Genomic DNA, 15,575 nt, shown 5'->3' with positions numbered 1-15,575 from the left:
ATTTAATATAATATAATATAATATAATATAATATAATATAATATAATATAATATAATATAATATAATATAATATTAATATAATATAATATAATATAACATAAAACTGTTGGAAATTCTTTGGCCGCACACGGACTCGTGCGAATCAGTACCTCTGCTCATCGTTACGGTGGCGACCTACGGTAGATGAAGTAATAAGAGTATGAGAGTAGAGTGCGTGTGTGTGCATCATCTTGTGAGTCTAAATCGTGGTAGTTTGCTTGTGGCGTTATTTTGGCAATCTGACTCTCGTAAACTTCTCTGGAATTGTTGATTCCGTTGTCTGTTGTCGAATATTCAATAAAGTTTACCTGTTACTGCTTTGTTCTCTCATCACGTTCAGAAACGAACGGGGTTAATCAGCGATTGGTTGATCAAATAAGGTTGACTTCCCGCGTGAATTATGACACAGTCCACTAACGCTCAGGCGATCGAGTTTCGTCGTTAAAAATAATATAATATAAGATAATTAAATATTGCAATTGTATGCATGTAAACAATAAGTAATAAGTATGAAGAATTACATGCGCAACAATGTAACCTGTGAATATTTATTTAAAGTATCAGTTAGTTTATAATAATAGTATCCAGATTTTACATGAATGTAAAATAGGTTAGTAACATTCAAATTTGCAAAATACATTGTTTTTCAGTGTTCATTACTCTACTGCTCCATTGCTCTTTAATTCACAATACAATAGCTCTGCGAAAACAGAATACCTGGGTCTAACAAATGATGTGCGCTTCGCCCTGCGTAACAAACTACATTGTTGATCAATGAAATTAACAGCACTGCATTTCTGAACATTCATAACTGATGCACATTTTGAAAGACACTCTTGTAAACTGAAAGTGTTTTCTATTCTTGTTATAATTTTCCAACCAGATAAGACGAATGGTTCGTACAATTCCAGTAGACACATTTCATCTAATTCTTGAATGAAGCAAAATACATGTTGTGTGTTGTTAGCACGTTCAGTTTCTCTGTCTAAAATAATATTATCTTAAAAAATTCAAATTAATAAGTTAAATTAATTGTACAATTTCAATTAATGCAGCTGGTTAAGGGCAGAAAAATTAAAAATTTTCTTTTAAAAGATAAATGTGAACCTATCATTTAAAATATAACATTATTTTGATTTCATCAAAATTTACATATATAATAGGCTTTATAAATTTTAATACTGACATTGAAATCCGCTTACCCTTTTTGCAAGAAGAAAGCGTTACATATTGTTGATCATTACTTAGTAAAATTTCACCATTTTTATTTCCATCAACTGCAATCATGCATGTTTCCATTTTCTTAGAATAAGCAATGCCTTTGCATTCCCCACTATTTTTCAGATGACGGCAGATATGAATGCATTCATTAAAGAATGAGATATTTGCATAGTGTTTATTGAATATTATACTCGGAATTAATGTTGAAATCCAATGCTGTGTTACGCATATTTCCTTAAATTCATGTAAAGAAACTTCCAGTTCAGTGAAATGATCTGGATACGTTATATATTCCTCGCTTTCATCTCTGACCGTTACATCCAGAGTCTCATCTAAAACACAAAAACATGCTCAAATACGTTTGCACGGTTTAAAAATATTCTATAATTATACAGCATTTTTTCTTTCCATTGTTAATTTAGAATGATTAATTTATAAAATTATGGAGTATTTCCTTCAATACATTTAACCAAAATATTTGTGTGAACATGTAGCTATCGGAATTAACTTTTAGAAGTATAAAACTCAAATTAGTACTCCAAATATTTGTCAAATATTTCAAATTTCATCATTGTAATGTTTCATTTGAATATGTCACCCAGATTTTAAATTAATACACACTGATATTTTAAATTGACAGTTTCTTACCATCATAAAATTTTGTTATAATTAGTTGACCATGGCGTATAGGCAAAGTATATTGTTTCCTCATACGCATTGTAAGACATGTATTTTCCCTGGATGAGAAATAATATGCATCACAATAATCTGCTGAAATTGAAGCTGTGCATATTTTCAAGCATTCTTTTTCATCTGCAGAGTCCCATAACTGAAGACGAATGGCGGCTTTGGTTCCATAAAAATGTTCATGATGAATGTGTATTTGCATATGCGAGTTAGAGGACGCGTATGCAATGACGGGTTGTCTTCCGAAGCCTTGCATCGTATAAGATGCTCCTATTGTAAAATCTGAAAGGAAATTAAAATGCCTATTAATGAACATAAACTTCAAATAGCTTTAAATAATTATGCAATAAAAATAATTAACTGCTTTCCATAACAAGATAACAGTGAAAGTCAAACATGATTACTTTAACAAATAAAATATTGTCTTTTAAATAAAGAAATCAATGAATATTTCAGGCATATTTTAATTTACCATTGCGACAGTAAACCATAATAAAAAACTGCGCAGCACTGTCGACAGTTGGTGAAGTTCCTCCTAAGAAACGAAACTCTTGAGGTCGTGCTAACAAAATGCAAGTTTCTTCTTGAACAGAAAACAAAACGCTGTTGCATGAAGAGTAAGTAGGTGCCTCACAGGCAGCAAGGCAACGTCTTAGAGATGATGTTGTAATTTTTTCCAGACGCTCAATTCCGTAGCTTTCAGCAAACTGCCGCTTTTGAACGACACACACTCTATGAATGGAAGGCAGATGCATGTTTGCTGTTATTGCATCTGTATTCATTGATGGAGTATGAATTATTTTTCCAACAGGAACTGCTGAAATTTCTAAATAGAATATTAAACTTTAAATGATATGCAATTTGTTGCTGTTTGTATATTGCCAGTACAAATCTGCAGTACAGATTAGCTTTAAAAGATAAAATTTTCATAAAGAAATTTTGTCATACCTTTGTGACAGCTGTGCAGTAAAAAATGTCTTGACTGCCCTGTCTCATCATCTTCTGGTAGAGAATGATATGTTGCATTTCTAATATATAACTCGCACTGCTTTGCAAAACGAGTATATTTAATGGAATTACACGGGTATTGATGCTGGAAACAAATTGCAACGCAAGATTCAAAACTACAAAACAGTTGCTCAATGTAGTAAGCTTCAAAGTTATTTATTTTTTTTGCAAGTAAAACACATGTAGCATCAAGTTTTGGGACATACACTGATATCCAACTACAATTTGCGAGCTGAAAAATAAATATAACATTAAATGTTTCATTTAGTAAAAAACTACTTACACTGAAATTTGTAATAAATATTACAGTGAAAAAAATATGTTGCTTTAAAACAGCATCTAAAAAGAAATAATTGTATTTTAATGCAAAATAATAGCTTTTTTACTAGTTCTTCATGATTATCATTTTATATAGGCATTTTCACTTTATTCTCTATTTTGTTATTAGGGAAACATCCATTTTTCTTTATTTAATTGAATGTGACATGGTTTGTTCTTATATAACAAAAAATTTGCAAATAAAGATTATGAACAGAAAAATCCCTGTAAATTGAAGTTTGGTAACAAAGTAGCATGTTTGGACGAAGTAACATTCACTTCAGTTCAAATAAAAATATTGCTTTCTATTCAACATTTCTCAGCAATTTGGGCATAAAAATAATAATTAATGTTTTGGAAGTAGATTACTTACTTTTAATAGCGTATGTTTCATTTTGCCGTGGCATTTCACCTTTACTCTGTACCTCTATTCTATGATTCACTGTTACTTTTGAATTTATATAGCTGCATAAACGCATATGCAGCTGTTTCTATGTACGCAATTCCATGTATATACAGGCAGTGTCTGATTTACACTGTTAAAGCATATTCGAAACAGCTCAGTGATTTTTATGTGAATAAAAGTGAAAAAGAAGTTTTCATCAACTTAATGAGAACTACATTTTATTTGCTATTTAATTTTCATTGCTATTTTTAGAAAGCATAGCAAATGTTCTGCCTTTATTTCTGTTGAAAATAAATTTATTCAATGCTGCTTTTGCTGTATTCAGTGTCAATATCAATTAAATGGTTATTGATTATTAATTTTTTTTCATTCTGATCATTACAGATTTTTAAAATTAACTGCAAATTTTAGTTGCCGTACTGTTAAAGTATACGCATTGCTTGTTTAAATTTAGTTTCATTATTTTGAAACTTTTAGTTGAATGCTGATAATAAAAAATTTGCTTTGGTTAATAAATATAGACAGATTTCTCAGAATATTAGAATTCAGAATCCTTTTAATTATAATTCAAAAATAAATGCTACCTTTTTAACTTAATGTTAATTTTTTTATTACATGATTTATCATTTTAATTTTAAATAAATTTCATTTATTCATCGACTGCATGATTCTTAGAGAAATGATTTAAATCACACCACAAATATATGTGAAATATTATGTTATTCATTATATTCATGATTATACTTCTGAATATTTTTAATAAAGTTAATTGAAGCATTAACAATTTATATTTGAATGTCAATTGCTTGTATAATTAGCTGCATCTACGTTTTATGCATATGTGATATTTATATTAAGTGAAGAATGTTTAGGAGATTGTTACCAAAAAGATAGCAATATAAATTTGTATTTTGAGGTATTCAAAGAACCCGCCAACTAAGCATTACATATTTTGTTAAAAATTAAAAAGAAAATTGATTTTTCTATTTTGACTACAACGGAATGAAAAATTAAAAATTTCTGATTGTTCTTCTATTTAAAAATTTATTTTGGATGTTTTGCTTAAATTCATGCAGTTGTTTGCGGTACCGCTTTGAAAGACTCATCATACTAAAACTTGCCTTTGCATTATGTTTATTTTTTCTAGTTTCCTTTAAAAAATACAATTTTTATTTTAAAATTTCAAGGCGTGTTAATGTAACGCTGCTTGGTTATGGGTTTTAAAACATTATAGATTTAAACACAAAAAATTCAAACAATTTCATTTCAAAAATATCACATAAAACAATAGTAAAAATATAATTCTAATTTGTAAAATTGACTTTGAATAAAATCTTATAATTAATAATTTCTTCAGAAGAAGGTCTTGTGTTTCATATTCATTTATACATTCATGTAAATTTTATTTTTTGGAAAGACAGATTATGAAATCGTTTTTCAGGAATGTGATTAACAGGTGAATTTCTTTTCGTAACATATTTATTAAGAATAATTCACAATAAGATTAGAAAAGATATCTATTAATGATATTTTTAATTTATTGCATTCAAAGCATTTCCATCAAACTTTGATTCACAATATAGCAATTCTGCAAAATAGGAACTGCTTAATTTTCTAAAGATTCTCGCCGTTGAATTTCTTTTAAAAAAAAAGCATATCTGATGTGATTTGAGCACAGCTGCACAGCCCTTCGAAATTTGTTCTGACGCACATTTTAAAACACATTGGTAGAAGGCATTTGCTCTCGGAATATTATCATATACTTCAAAACCGCTAAAATTTTTGCTATCATAAAATTCAAAGACGCACTTTTCTTCCAACTCATGAAAATAATAGTGGAAAAAAACGATATTGTTTTTTCTATCTTCTTCTCTGTCTAAATAAATTAAATAAATTAATTAAAATAGTAAATACATAAATAGTTTAAATTTTTCATATTCAAGTAACAATAAAATGTTTTAAATCACTGTAATGTTGTTAGCGATCAGCACATTATCACTTACAAGCTAATGATTACATGAAAAGTAAATACCTTATTTAAAAATGATCATTTTATGTTTCCTATGAAAAATTGAAAATTTTCAATAATTTGGCAAACATTTATTTACCTCAGTGACATTATTATTACTAATAATTTATTTCAGAAACGTCTTTGAATTTCTGTCTCTACAGGAATATATTTTTAATACAACCTTAATTTTTATACAGCAATTAAATGAAATTAATATGATGGTATTCTATAATGTATGTTTGTATTTAAAATGTGCAGTGATGAATAATTCTGATATTAGATATACCTTTCACGCAGCGTTGCAGCAGAACAATAGTTTGACCGTCTAAAGTCACAATTTGATCATGAGATGTACCTTTAACTAACTGATAGCAGATTTCTTCATGCTTTGAAAATAAAACTCCTAAACAATTGAATATGTCGCTTCTGTTACTTCTGCAGACATTAAGACAGCCATTTAGAGTATTCGTTTGTAACATTAATGGGTGCACTTTCAAATTTTCTGCATATGCACTGGTAAACGTCGTTATTTGACACCGTTCGTGAAATTCATGCAGTGATACAAATGAAGTTTTGAAACGCAAAGTATCTTCATAATTGCTCAATATTAATTTCTCTTTCCCGTCAGTATCTGTAATAAATTAATAGAACCTGTTGACGTTAATTTTATTTGAAATAAAGTCTCATAAACCAACATTTATGAGTCATAAGTAAAAGCATCATGGACAGAGAGAGGAATGCAACATACATGAATGTTTAATTTAAGCATTGTAATTGCAAAAATTTTTATTGCAATTAATCACGGTTTTAATAAGAAATAAAAGTTACAGTTGAGCAATGCATTTTAGACTGTAAGATTAACAGCGTAATTCAAAAAATAAGAGTTATACTTAGATTTATATAGAAAAGTCATACCTGCATACAAATTGTACAGGACAAGCTCTGCTGTATTACTGGAATTAACATTCAGTTTCATAAGTAAGCATGTTTTTTCTTTAGCATTAAAAAATATTGCATTGCAGCCGAGATCCACCCTCTTCAATATACAACACTGAAGACAGCATTGCATAGTAGTGCACTTGAGCAAATCAATAATTGTAGCATTTTCACTTTCAGTAATGGGAATATGTTGTATGATATACCCAGAGATGGACTGTGTGGGGATAGTTAGATTTTGTGACAAAATTTGCATTAATAATGGATTCTTGACTACTTCTGTAAACAGCAATCAGCAATTATTAATCAACAAAATGCTTTTTATAAAAAAAATTATTTTTTTAGTTTCGCAGTCACTATTACAACTGATGCTTTGAAGAAAACGTTAAAGTATAATAAACAGCATTTCTGAAACAGAATTACAAAGCAGAAGCAGAAGGGGAATAGAAAAATATTCCAGATATTAATTCATATTCAAATAAAATTACAAATTAATTATTTTTCTAATATAAAATTTTCTTAAAAATTTAATTATTTATAGTAGCATATTAATGTTTCACATATTCATGTTTAAAAAGAATATATTACACTAATTACAGAAAAAGCATTGGTTGTTTTAACTCAGAATGTGTAATGATAATGAAAAAGTCATATTTACTAGTTTTGCAATGATCAATTTCAAAAAAATATGCTGAACTTTGTACTGCTTCAGACAGTGCGCTGAAAGTGGACTGATGTGTAACTAAAGTGCAGCTTTTCTCCTGCAGTGAGAAGATGACACTATTGCATGCTTCTGCACCTTTTACAATACATCGTGAAAGACATTTTTTCAAGCTTGTTGCAGTCATATACGCAGTTATTTTTGCAAAGAAACTTTCTGAAACGTGTCTTTTTCTGATCAAGCAAGATTTATGCAAATCTGGAAGGACAATAATTTTATCGTCTGTTTCATTTTTTTTATTTACACCTGCATTCAACAAAGTACTGCTTCCTAAACAGATCAGGTTGGATTAAGTGCTAGAAATGTTTTTCAAGATTTATACAAAAATAATTATACTATTGAAACATCCATGAAGCAAATAAAACTGTGACTGCCCAGTTTCCACTGGACACATCCCTGCTGCCAAATGTAAAGCGTAAAAATGAAGATGGCAGGCCTTTGTTATGTCACTGTACATAAAGGCATTACATAATGGTTCTCTGGTCAAATAGCTGGAACAAGCAGCAGTGCAAGATTCAAATGAATTATACATAAATATTGGTATCCTAGTTGCTATTGGATATTCCTGAGGAATATATTTTTCAATTAAACAAACTTTATCAAATAATGGTATGTATACATAAGAATGCATTGGGCTGCTATCCTACAATTTGAAAGTTTACTTTACAAAAGTGCGCTTAAATTACTTGATGCTTACCGAAGCAAAAAAAAAGTAGCATATGAAAAGTAGGTTTCTGATTAAATATGCACCTGAAACTTTGAAGTCCACATTTAATAAAATATAAGTATCCCATTGACTTGAATGGAATGCTTTGTGAATCCGAAAGAGATTCTATACAGCTGCTGTAACATTATAGCTTTTATATCAGATTGCACTTGCGCTTTTATTACAAAAAAGCTAGACACAGCTGTATAAGCAAAAGTTTTTAATATCTAACATAACTGTATTATTCAAATAAAATATTTGTTGCTATTTGAACATTATTGCATTATTATTATTATTATTATTATTATTATTATTATTATTATTATTATTATTATCATTGTTCAATCATTATTTTATTCATTATATTTTTGATATTATTAAATTATAACATTATACTGTAAATTAGTAGAATAAAATCAAACTTGCTTTTTAAGCCAAACTTGCTTTCATTCATCATCATAAGTGATTAAATATCAATTTTGCAACTTTCCTTATCCTTTTATATTAATCGTCATCTTCATTAATAATTTACTTATGCAAATAGAATTAAAGCGAACTAAATCTTGTTAATTTTTATGTATTTAAGGCAAAATGCTTATTTTCCAGATATTTAAACAAATCCAAATTGAGGGAAAGATATTAAGCAAAGCTCAGTTTCTTAGAAAACAAACAATGTTCTGAAGCACAAATAAATTTATAAGATATGTCATTCTGTAAGTATTCAAATAAACGCAACTTAATTCTTAACAAATTCTTTGCTGAAATATCGTTGTGCACATAATCTATCAAATTAATAGAGCAGTTCATCTTTATTTGAAATAGGCAATGGTTTTGCCAAGAAACATCTTATTCATTAAATTAATAATTAATAGTAAATGGTAATTTATAAAATTATCTATTTCTTATTATAAAATCTGAAAAATCAAAATTTTATACATTTTTCACAACAATTATTTGATTGAGAAACGAATCATTTAAATTTGAACATTTCCATTTTATTTTATAAGTTATAAATTCTTCTAATGCTGAGTAAATGTTTTAAAAACAGTAATCTTAATGCAAAATTATTTCTGGGAATGCTTAACATGACATAAAACTAAATAAATAGAAAATAAATAAAAAATAAAAATAAATAACATATAATATATAATATAATATAATATAATATAATATAATATAATATAATATAATATAATATAATATAATATAATATAATATAATATTATATTATATTATATAATATAATATAATATTAACTGTTGGAAATTCTTTGGTCGCACACAGACTCGTGCGAATCAGTACCTCTGCTCATCGTTACGGTGGCGACCTACGGTAGATGAATTAATAAGAGTGTGAGAGTACAGTGCGTGTGTGTGCATCATCTTGTGAGTCTAAATCGTGGTAGTTTGTTTGTGGCGTTATTTTGGCAATCTGACTCTCGTAAACTTCTCTGGAATTGTTGATTCCGTTGTCTGTTGTCGAATATTCAATAAAGTTTACCTGTTACTGCTTTGTTCCCTCATCACGTTCAGAAACGAACGGGGTTAATCAGCGGTTGGTCAATCAAATAAGGTTGACTTCCCGCGTGAATTATGACACAGTCCACTAACGCTCAGGCGATCGAGTTTCGTCGTTAAAAATAATATAATATAAGATAATTAAATATTGCAATTGTATGCATGTAAACAATAAGTAATAAGTATGAAGAATTACATGCGCAACAATGTAACCTGTGAATATTTATTTAAAGTATCAGTTAGTTTATAATAATAGTATCCAGATTTTACATGAATAACATTCAAATTTGCAAAATACATTGTTTTTCAATGTTCATTACTCTACTGCTCCATTGCTCTTTAATTCACAATACAATAGCTCTGCGAAAATAGAATACCTGGATCTAACAAATGATGTGCGCTTCGCCCTGCCTAACAGCATACATTGTTCATCAATGAAATTAACAGCACTGCATTTCTGAACATTCATAACTGATGCACATTTTGAAAGACACTCTTGTAAACTGACAGTGTTTTCTATTGTTGTTATAGTTTTCCAACCAGATAATCTTAATGGTTCGTACAATTCCAGTAGACACATTTCATCTAATTCTGGAATGAAGAAAAATACATGTCGTGTGTTGTTAGCGCGTTCAGTTTCTCTGTCTAAAATAATATTATCTTAAATAATGCAAATTAATAAGTTAAATTAATTGTACAATTTCAATTAATGCAGCTGGTTAAGGGCAGAAAAATTAAAAATTTTCTTTTAAAAGATTAAAAGTGAACCTATCATTTAAAATATCACATTATTTTGATTTCATCAAAATTTACATATATAATAAGCTTTATAAATTTTAATAGTGACACTGAAATCCGCTTACCCTTTTTGCAAGAAGAAAGCGTTACATATTGTTGATCATTACTTAGTAAAATTTCACCATTTTTATTTCCATCAACAGCAATCATGCATGTTTTCATTTTCTTAGAGTAAGCAATGCCTTTGCATTCCCCACTATTTTTCAGATGACGGCAGATATGAATGCATTCATGAAAGAAAACGATATTTCCATATTGTTTACTGAAAGCTACATTTGGAATTAATGTAGAAATCCAATGCTGTGTTACGCATATTTCCTTAAATTCATGTAAAGAAACTTCCAGTTCAGTGAAATGATCTGGATACGTTATATATTCCTCGCTTTCATCTCTGACCGTTACATCCAGAGTCTCATCTAAAACACAAAAACATGCTCAAATACGTTTGCACGGTTTAAAAATATTCTATAATTATACAGCATTTTTTCTTTCCATTGTTAATTTAGAATGATTAATTTATAAAATTATGGATTATTTCCTTCAATATATTTAATCAATATATTTGTGTGAAATATGTAGCTATCGGAATTTACTTTTAGAAGTATAAAACTCAAATTAGTACTCCAAATATTTGTCAAATATTTCAAATTTCATCATTGTAATGTTTCATTTGAATATGTCACCCAGATTTTAAATTAATACACACTGATATTTTAAATTAACAGTTTCTTACCATCATAAAATTTTGTTATAATTAGTTGACCATGGCGTACAGGGAAAGTATATGGTTTCCTCATACGCATTGTAAGACATGTATTTTCCCTGGATGAGAAATAATATGCATCACAATAATCTGTTGCAATTGAAGCTATACATATTTTCATGCATTCTTTTTCATCTGCAGAGCCCCATAACTGAAGACGAATGGCGGCTTTAGTTCCATAAAAAAGTTCATGATTAATGAGTATTTGCATATGCGAGTTAGAGTCCGCGTATGCAATAACGGGTTGTCTTCCAAAGCTTTGCATCGTATGAAACGCTCCTACTTTATAATCTGAAAGGAAATTAAAATGCCTATTAATAAACATGAACTTTAAATAGCTTTAAATAATTATGCAAAAGAAATAATTACCAGCTTTCTATAACAAGATAACAGTGAAAGTCAAACGTAATTACTTTAACAAATAAAAGTATTGTCTTTTAAATAAAGAAATCAATGAATATTTCAGGCATATTTTAATTTACCATTGCGACAGAAAAGATTAATAAAATACTGCGCAGCAGTTTCGACAGTTGCTGAGGTTCCTCCTAAGAAACGAAACGCTTGAGGTCGTGCTAACAAAATGCAAGTTTCTTCTTGAGCAGAAAACAAAACGCTGTTGCATGAAGAGTAAGTAGGTGCCTCACAGGCAGCAAGGCAAAGTCTTAGAGATGATGTTGTTATTTGTTGCAGACGCTGAATTCCGTAGCTTTCAACAAACGGCCGCTTTTGAACGACACACATTCTATGAATGGAAGGCAGATGTATGTTTGCTGTTGTGGTATCTGCATCCATTGATGGAGTATGAATTAGTTTTCCAACAGAAACTGCTGCAATTTCTAAATAGAATATTAAACTTTAAATGATATGCAATTTTTTGCTGTTTGTATATTGCCAGTACAAATCTGCAGTACAGATTAGCTTTGAAAGATAAAATTTTAATAAAGAAATTTTGTCATACCTTTGTGACAGCTGTGCAGTAAAAAATGTCTTGACTGCCCTGTCTCATCATCTTCTGGTAGAGAATGATATGTTGCATTTCTAATATATAACTCGCACTGCTTTGCAAAACGAGTATATTTGATGGAATTACACGGGTATTGATGCTGGAAACAAATTGCAACGCAAGATTCAAAACTACAAAACTGTCGCTCAATGTAGTAGGATTCAATGTAATTTATTTTTTTCGCAAGTAAAGCACATGTAGCATCAATTTTTGGGACATAAACTGACATCCAATTACAATTTGCGAGCTGAAAAATAAATATAACAATAAATGTTTCATTTAGCAAAAAACTACTTACACTGAAATTTGTAATAAATATTACAGTGAAAAAAATATGTTGCTTTAAAACAGCATCTAAAAAGAAATAATTGTATTTTAATGCAAAATAATAGCTTTTTTACCAGTTATTCATGATTATCATTTTATATAGGCATTTTCACTTTATTCTCTATTTTGTTATTAGGGAAACATCCATTTTTCTTTATTTAATTGAATGTGACATGGTTTGTTCTTATATAACAAAAAATTTGCAAATAAAGATTATGAACAGAAAAATCCCTGTAAATTGAAGTTTGGTAACAAAGTAGTATGTTTGGACGAAGTTACATTCACTTCAGTTCAAATAAAAATATTGCTTTCTATTCAACATTTCTCAGCAATTTGGGCATAAAAATAATAATTAATGTTTTGGAAATAGATGACTTACTTTTAATAGCGTATGTTTTATTTTGTCGTGGCATTTCACTTTTACTCTGGACCTCTATTCTATGATTCATTGTTAGTTTGAATTATATATATGTATATTATACATATATATATATATAGCTGCATAAGCATATATGCAGCTGTTTCCATGTGCGTAATTGCATGTATATACAGGCAGGATATGATTTACATTTTTAAAGCAGCTTCAAAAGCTCTGTGATTTTTATGTGAAGAAGTGTGTAAGAGGAATTTTCATCAATTTAATGAGAAGTTTATTTTATTTGCTACTTAGCTTTCACTTCTATTTTTGGAAAGCATGGCAAATATTCTGCCTTTATTTCGGCTGAAAGCAAATTTGTTTATCACGGCGTCAATAGCATCCAAAATGAATTGTAATTAAGCGGTTGCTTATTATTAATTTGCTTTTTATTCGGATACTTACTGATTTTGAAATGAACTCTGTAAATTGTAGTTGCATTATTGCTAAAGTATACCTATTGCTTGCTTAGATTTAGTTTTATTATTCTGAAATTTTTCGTTGAATGTTGATCCTGTAAATTTTGCTTCAGTTATTAAATTTAGGCAGCTTTTTGAGCCTAGTAGCATTCAGAATACTTTTTATTCTAATTCAGAAATAAGTGCTATCTTTTGAACTTAATGTTCATTACTTCAGAAACTCGTGCAAAAAGTCGAAAACGAAGAAAATTAGGGAATAGATGGAGAGATAAATTCATTCAGATGAAAACATAAGCTGAAAATGTTTATTCCAAGAAACCTCATTGATGGGGATTTAAACTGTTCTCCAAATGCGGTATTTCAGGTCTGTTCTATGTTTTTGTCTTTTATGAAATTCGTCGACCTGCAGTTGAGGAAACTGTTGGTCTTGCTCTAAGTGATTTTTCGATCAAACTAGGTATATGGAGATATGGAACAATTCGATCAAATAAACTACTTGTTTGCCGCCTAATTTCTGACCAAGCACTGAAAGTAGCTGGCGGAGGCGGAACTGATTTCAGGACAGCAAAGCTGGCGACAACAGGTGTCATAACGTGGTATGACAATCGTCGCGATATAACACGACATCAACCTACCAGTGGTACTGAAACTTTGGTGGGACAGAAAGCAGCGGAAAAAATGATGGTTTCCTTGACTTCTATTGTCGACGACTAGAACTTGCACATGGGAGGCGTCGATTTGAATAATATGCCGTCTGCACTGTGCAAAACTGACCGCAATAGGCTAAAGTAGACAAGGTGTATTTTCTGTTGGGTCATTGTTACCCAGCCGCAAACGGGTAGTTGCTCTACCGAAGAGGGTGCGAACAATTTCCGGGACATAATAGGGACGCCATGGACTTACTTTCCATGATGACAAAGGTAAGTGAGTCGCTTTGTCTCACACGCAAAGCCAGTTACAATATGAAGTAGAAGGCAGTACTTTTCAAGAAGTAGATGAGCCATGCTCTTCAAGGGGAGCAACAGCTATGCCGCGAATTTTTCATGATGTTCAGAAAGATCTGGTAACTCACTGGCCGGATATGATAGCAACGTGTCAAAGATATTGTTTTTATTCAAAGTTGTCTTTTGTATATTGCACAAAATGTAACGTATCTTTATGCATGAACAAGGCAAGAAACTGATTTCTGCTCTTTCATGCATAAACCCCATTTGACCACTTTCATACAATATATTCCCAGGAGACTAAACTTGGCTATCCTGAAAAAGTACTTTTCATTAGAATACAAAACATAATATGAGCATTTTTGGTATTGTAATTTGTGTAAATATAAACAAATAAATGGTGTTGATAACTAACACATTACACGAATTGAAAAATTGGTGAGAAAATGACAATTATTGGCTATATTATTATGTACAGCACAATTTCAGCACCGGCCAAATGTATCATATATGATGCACCTCAGAAAACTGGAACCGCGTAAAAATTGTGAATGAGAAGTCCGGAAACGAGGTGGTATAGTCTCGGGCAACGTACGACAATATTGTGAATGAAATCTTCCTCGGATCCAGGCGAAGGCCCGTCTTCTGCGGGCGATCATAACCTCTAGAGACGATTTGATTAATTCATGCTGCTTACATTTGATGAAGACCATTAAAACTGTACTCGCTTAAAGGTATACGTCAATCGCTATCCACATTTGCCTAAAAGGCAGACGAATTTTCCACGTTTCATAAAAAAAATAGAGATACCTTTTTCAGAACTCATTATTCTAAACAAAATTAATACTATGCAAAATGTATTTTTATTTTAATCACACTGTGAACAGTTTTTTCATCCTGACTGCCAACTGTGAAATTTTTGTCGATAAGAAATAAATAAAATATCGTAATTTGAAAGTGCCACTGAAATGTATATATATGCAGCAGCAAAAACTTGAACTGCTTCAAAAAAACTTCTCTTATCCTGTTCACATGTATGTCCGACAGTAAATTTATTATTTTTAGACAAAAATGTATAATAAAGCAAATAATTCTTTTCAAATCATTTTAAAGAACAACAAAAAAATAAAATGGGAAAATCGTGTTGAAATAAAACTACCTGTCAATGAATGCTTCCACATTTTTGCATCAAATGGCGATTTCATTTTTCTATTTTTTAAAGATCAATTTATTCAAGACGTAAACAACAGCTTATTAGTAAATTATAGTAGACGACCATACATATTATTATATGCATGAGCATGAAACCTTCACTGTTGAAAGTTGTTGTTTCAC

At 29.9% G+C, this 15,575-nt stretch overlaps 4 protein-coding genes across 4 annotated transcripts; 1 reads left to right on the top strand and 3 right to left on the bottom strand.

Annotated features, from left to right (window-relative positions):
* Window positions 1-696: 696 nt before the first annotated feature.
* Tsp_00073 (putative PAN domain protein) lies at window positions 697-3,668 on the bottom strand. The gene is made up of 6 exons (XM_003375893.1): window positions 3,648-3,668; window positions 2,897-3,188; window positions 2,421-2,765; window positions 1,910-2,230; window positions 1,243-1,593; window positions 697-971 (listed from the first exon to the last, which is right to left on the bottom strand). Exons 1-6 carry the CDS (start codon window positions 3,666-3,668, stop codon window positions 697-699), a joined length of 1,605 nt encoding a protein of 534 aa, XP_003375941.1.
* Window positions 3,669-4,748: 1,080 nt separating this feature from the next.
* Tsp_00074 (putative PAN domain protein) lies at window positions 4,749-9,366 on the bottom strand. The gene is made up of 9 exons (XM_003375892.1): window positions 9,312-9,366; window positions 8,147-8,256; window positions 7,944-7,991; window positions 7,685-7,913; window positions 7,286-7,504; window positions 6,607-6,906; window positions 5,978-6,322; window positions 5,444-5,556; window positions 4,749-4,790 (listed from the first exon to the last, which is right to left on the bottom strand). The coding sequence occupies exons 1-9, from the start codon at window positions 9,364-9,366 to the stop codon at window positions 4,749-4,751; spliced, it is 1,461 nt and encodes a 486-aa protein (XP_003375940.1).
* A 521-nt stretch (window positions 9,367-9,887) lies between these two features.
* Window positions 9,888-12,911, bottom strand: Tsp_00075 (putative PAN domain protein). Its single transcript, XM_003375891.1, has 7 exons — window positions 12,842-12,911; window positions 12,434-12,489; window positions 12,091-12,382; window positions 11,615-11,959; window positions 11,103-11,423; window positions 10,435-10,785; window positions 9,888-10,216 (listed from the first exon to the last, which is right to left on the bottom strand). The coding sequence occupies exons 1-7, from the start codon at window positions 12,909-12,911 to the stop codon at window positions 9,888-9,890; spliced, it is 1,764 nt and encodes a 587-aa protein (XP_003375939.1).
* A 192-nt stretch (window positions 12,912-13,103) lies between these two features.
* Window positions 13,104-14,010, top strand: Tsp_00076 (GDP-fucose protein O-fucosyltransferase 2). Its single transcript, XM_003375890.1, has 2 exons — window positions 13,104-13,110; window positions 13,661-14,010. Exons 1-2 carry the CDS (start codon window positions 13,104-13,106, stop codon window positions 14,008-14,010), a joined length of 357 nt encoding a protein of 118 aa, XP_003375938.1.
* Window positions 14,011-15,575: the final 1,565 nt, after the last annotated feature.

Source organism: Trichinella spiralis (assembly GCF_000181795.1).
Source record: "Trichinella spiralis strain ISS 195 chromosome Unknown Scfld4, whole genome shotgun sequence".
NCBI lineage: Eukaryota > Metazoa > Nematoda > Enoplea > Trichinellida > Trichinellidae > Trichinella > Trichinella spiralis.
The sequence above is the reverse complement of the archived record's forward strand: the minus strand, read 5'-3'. Positions and strand labels throughout refer to the sequence as shown.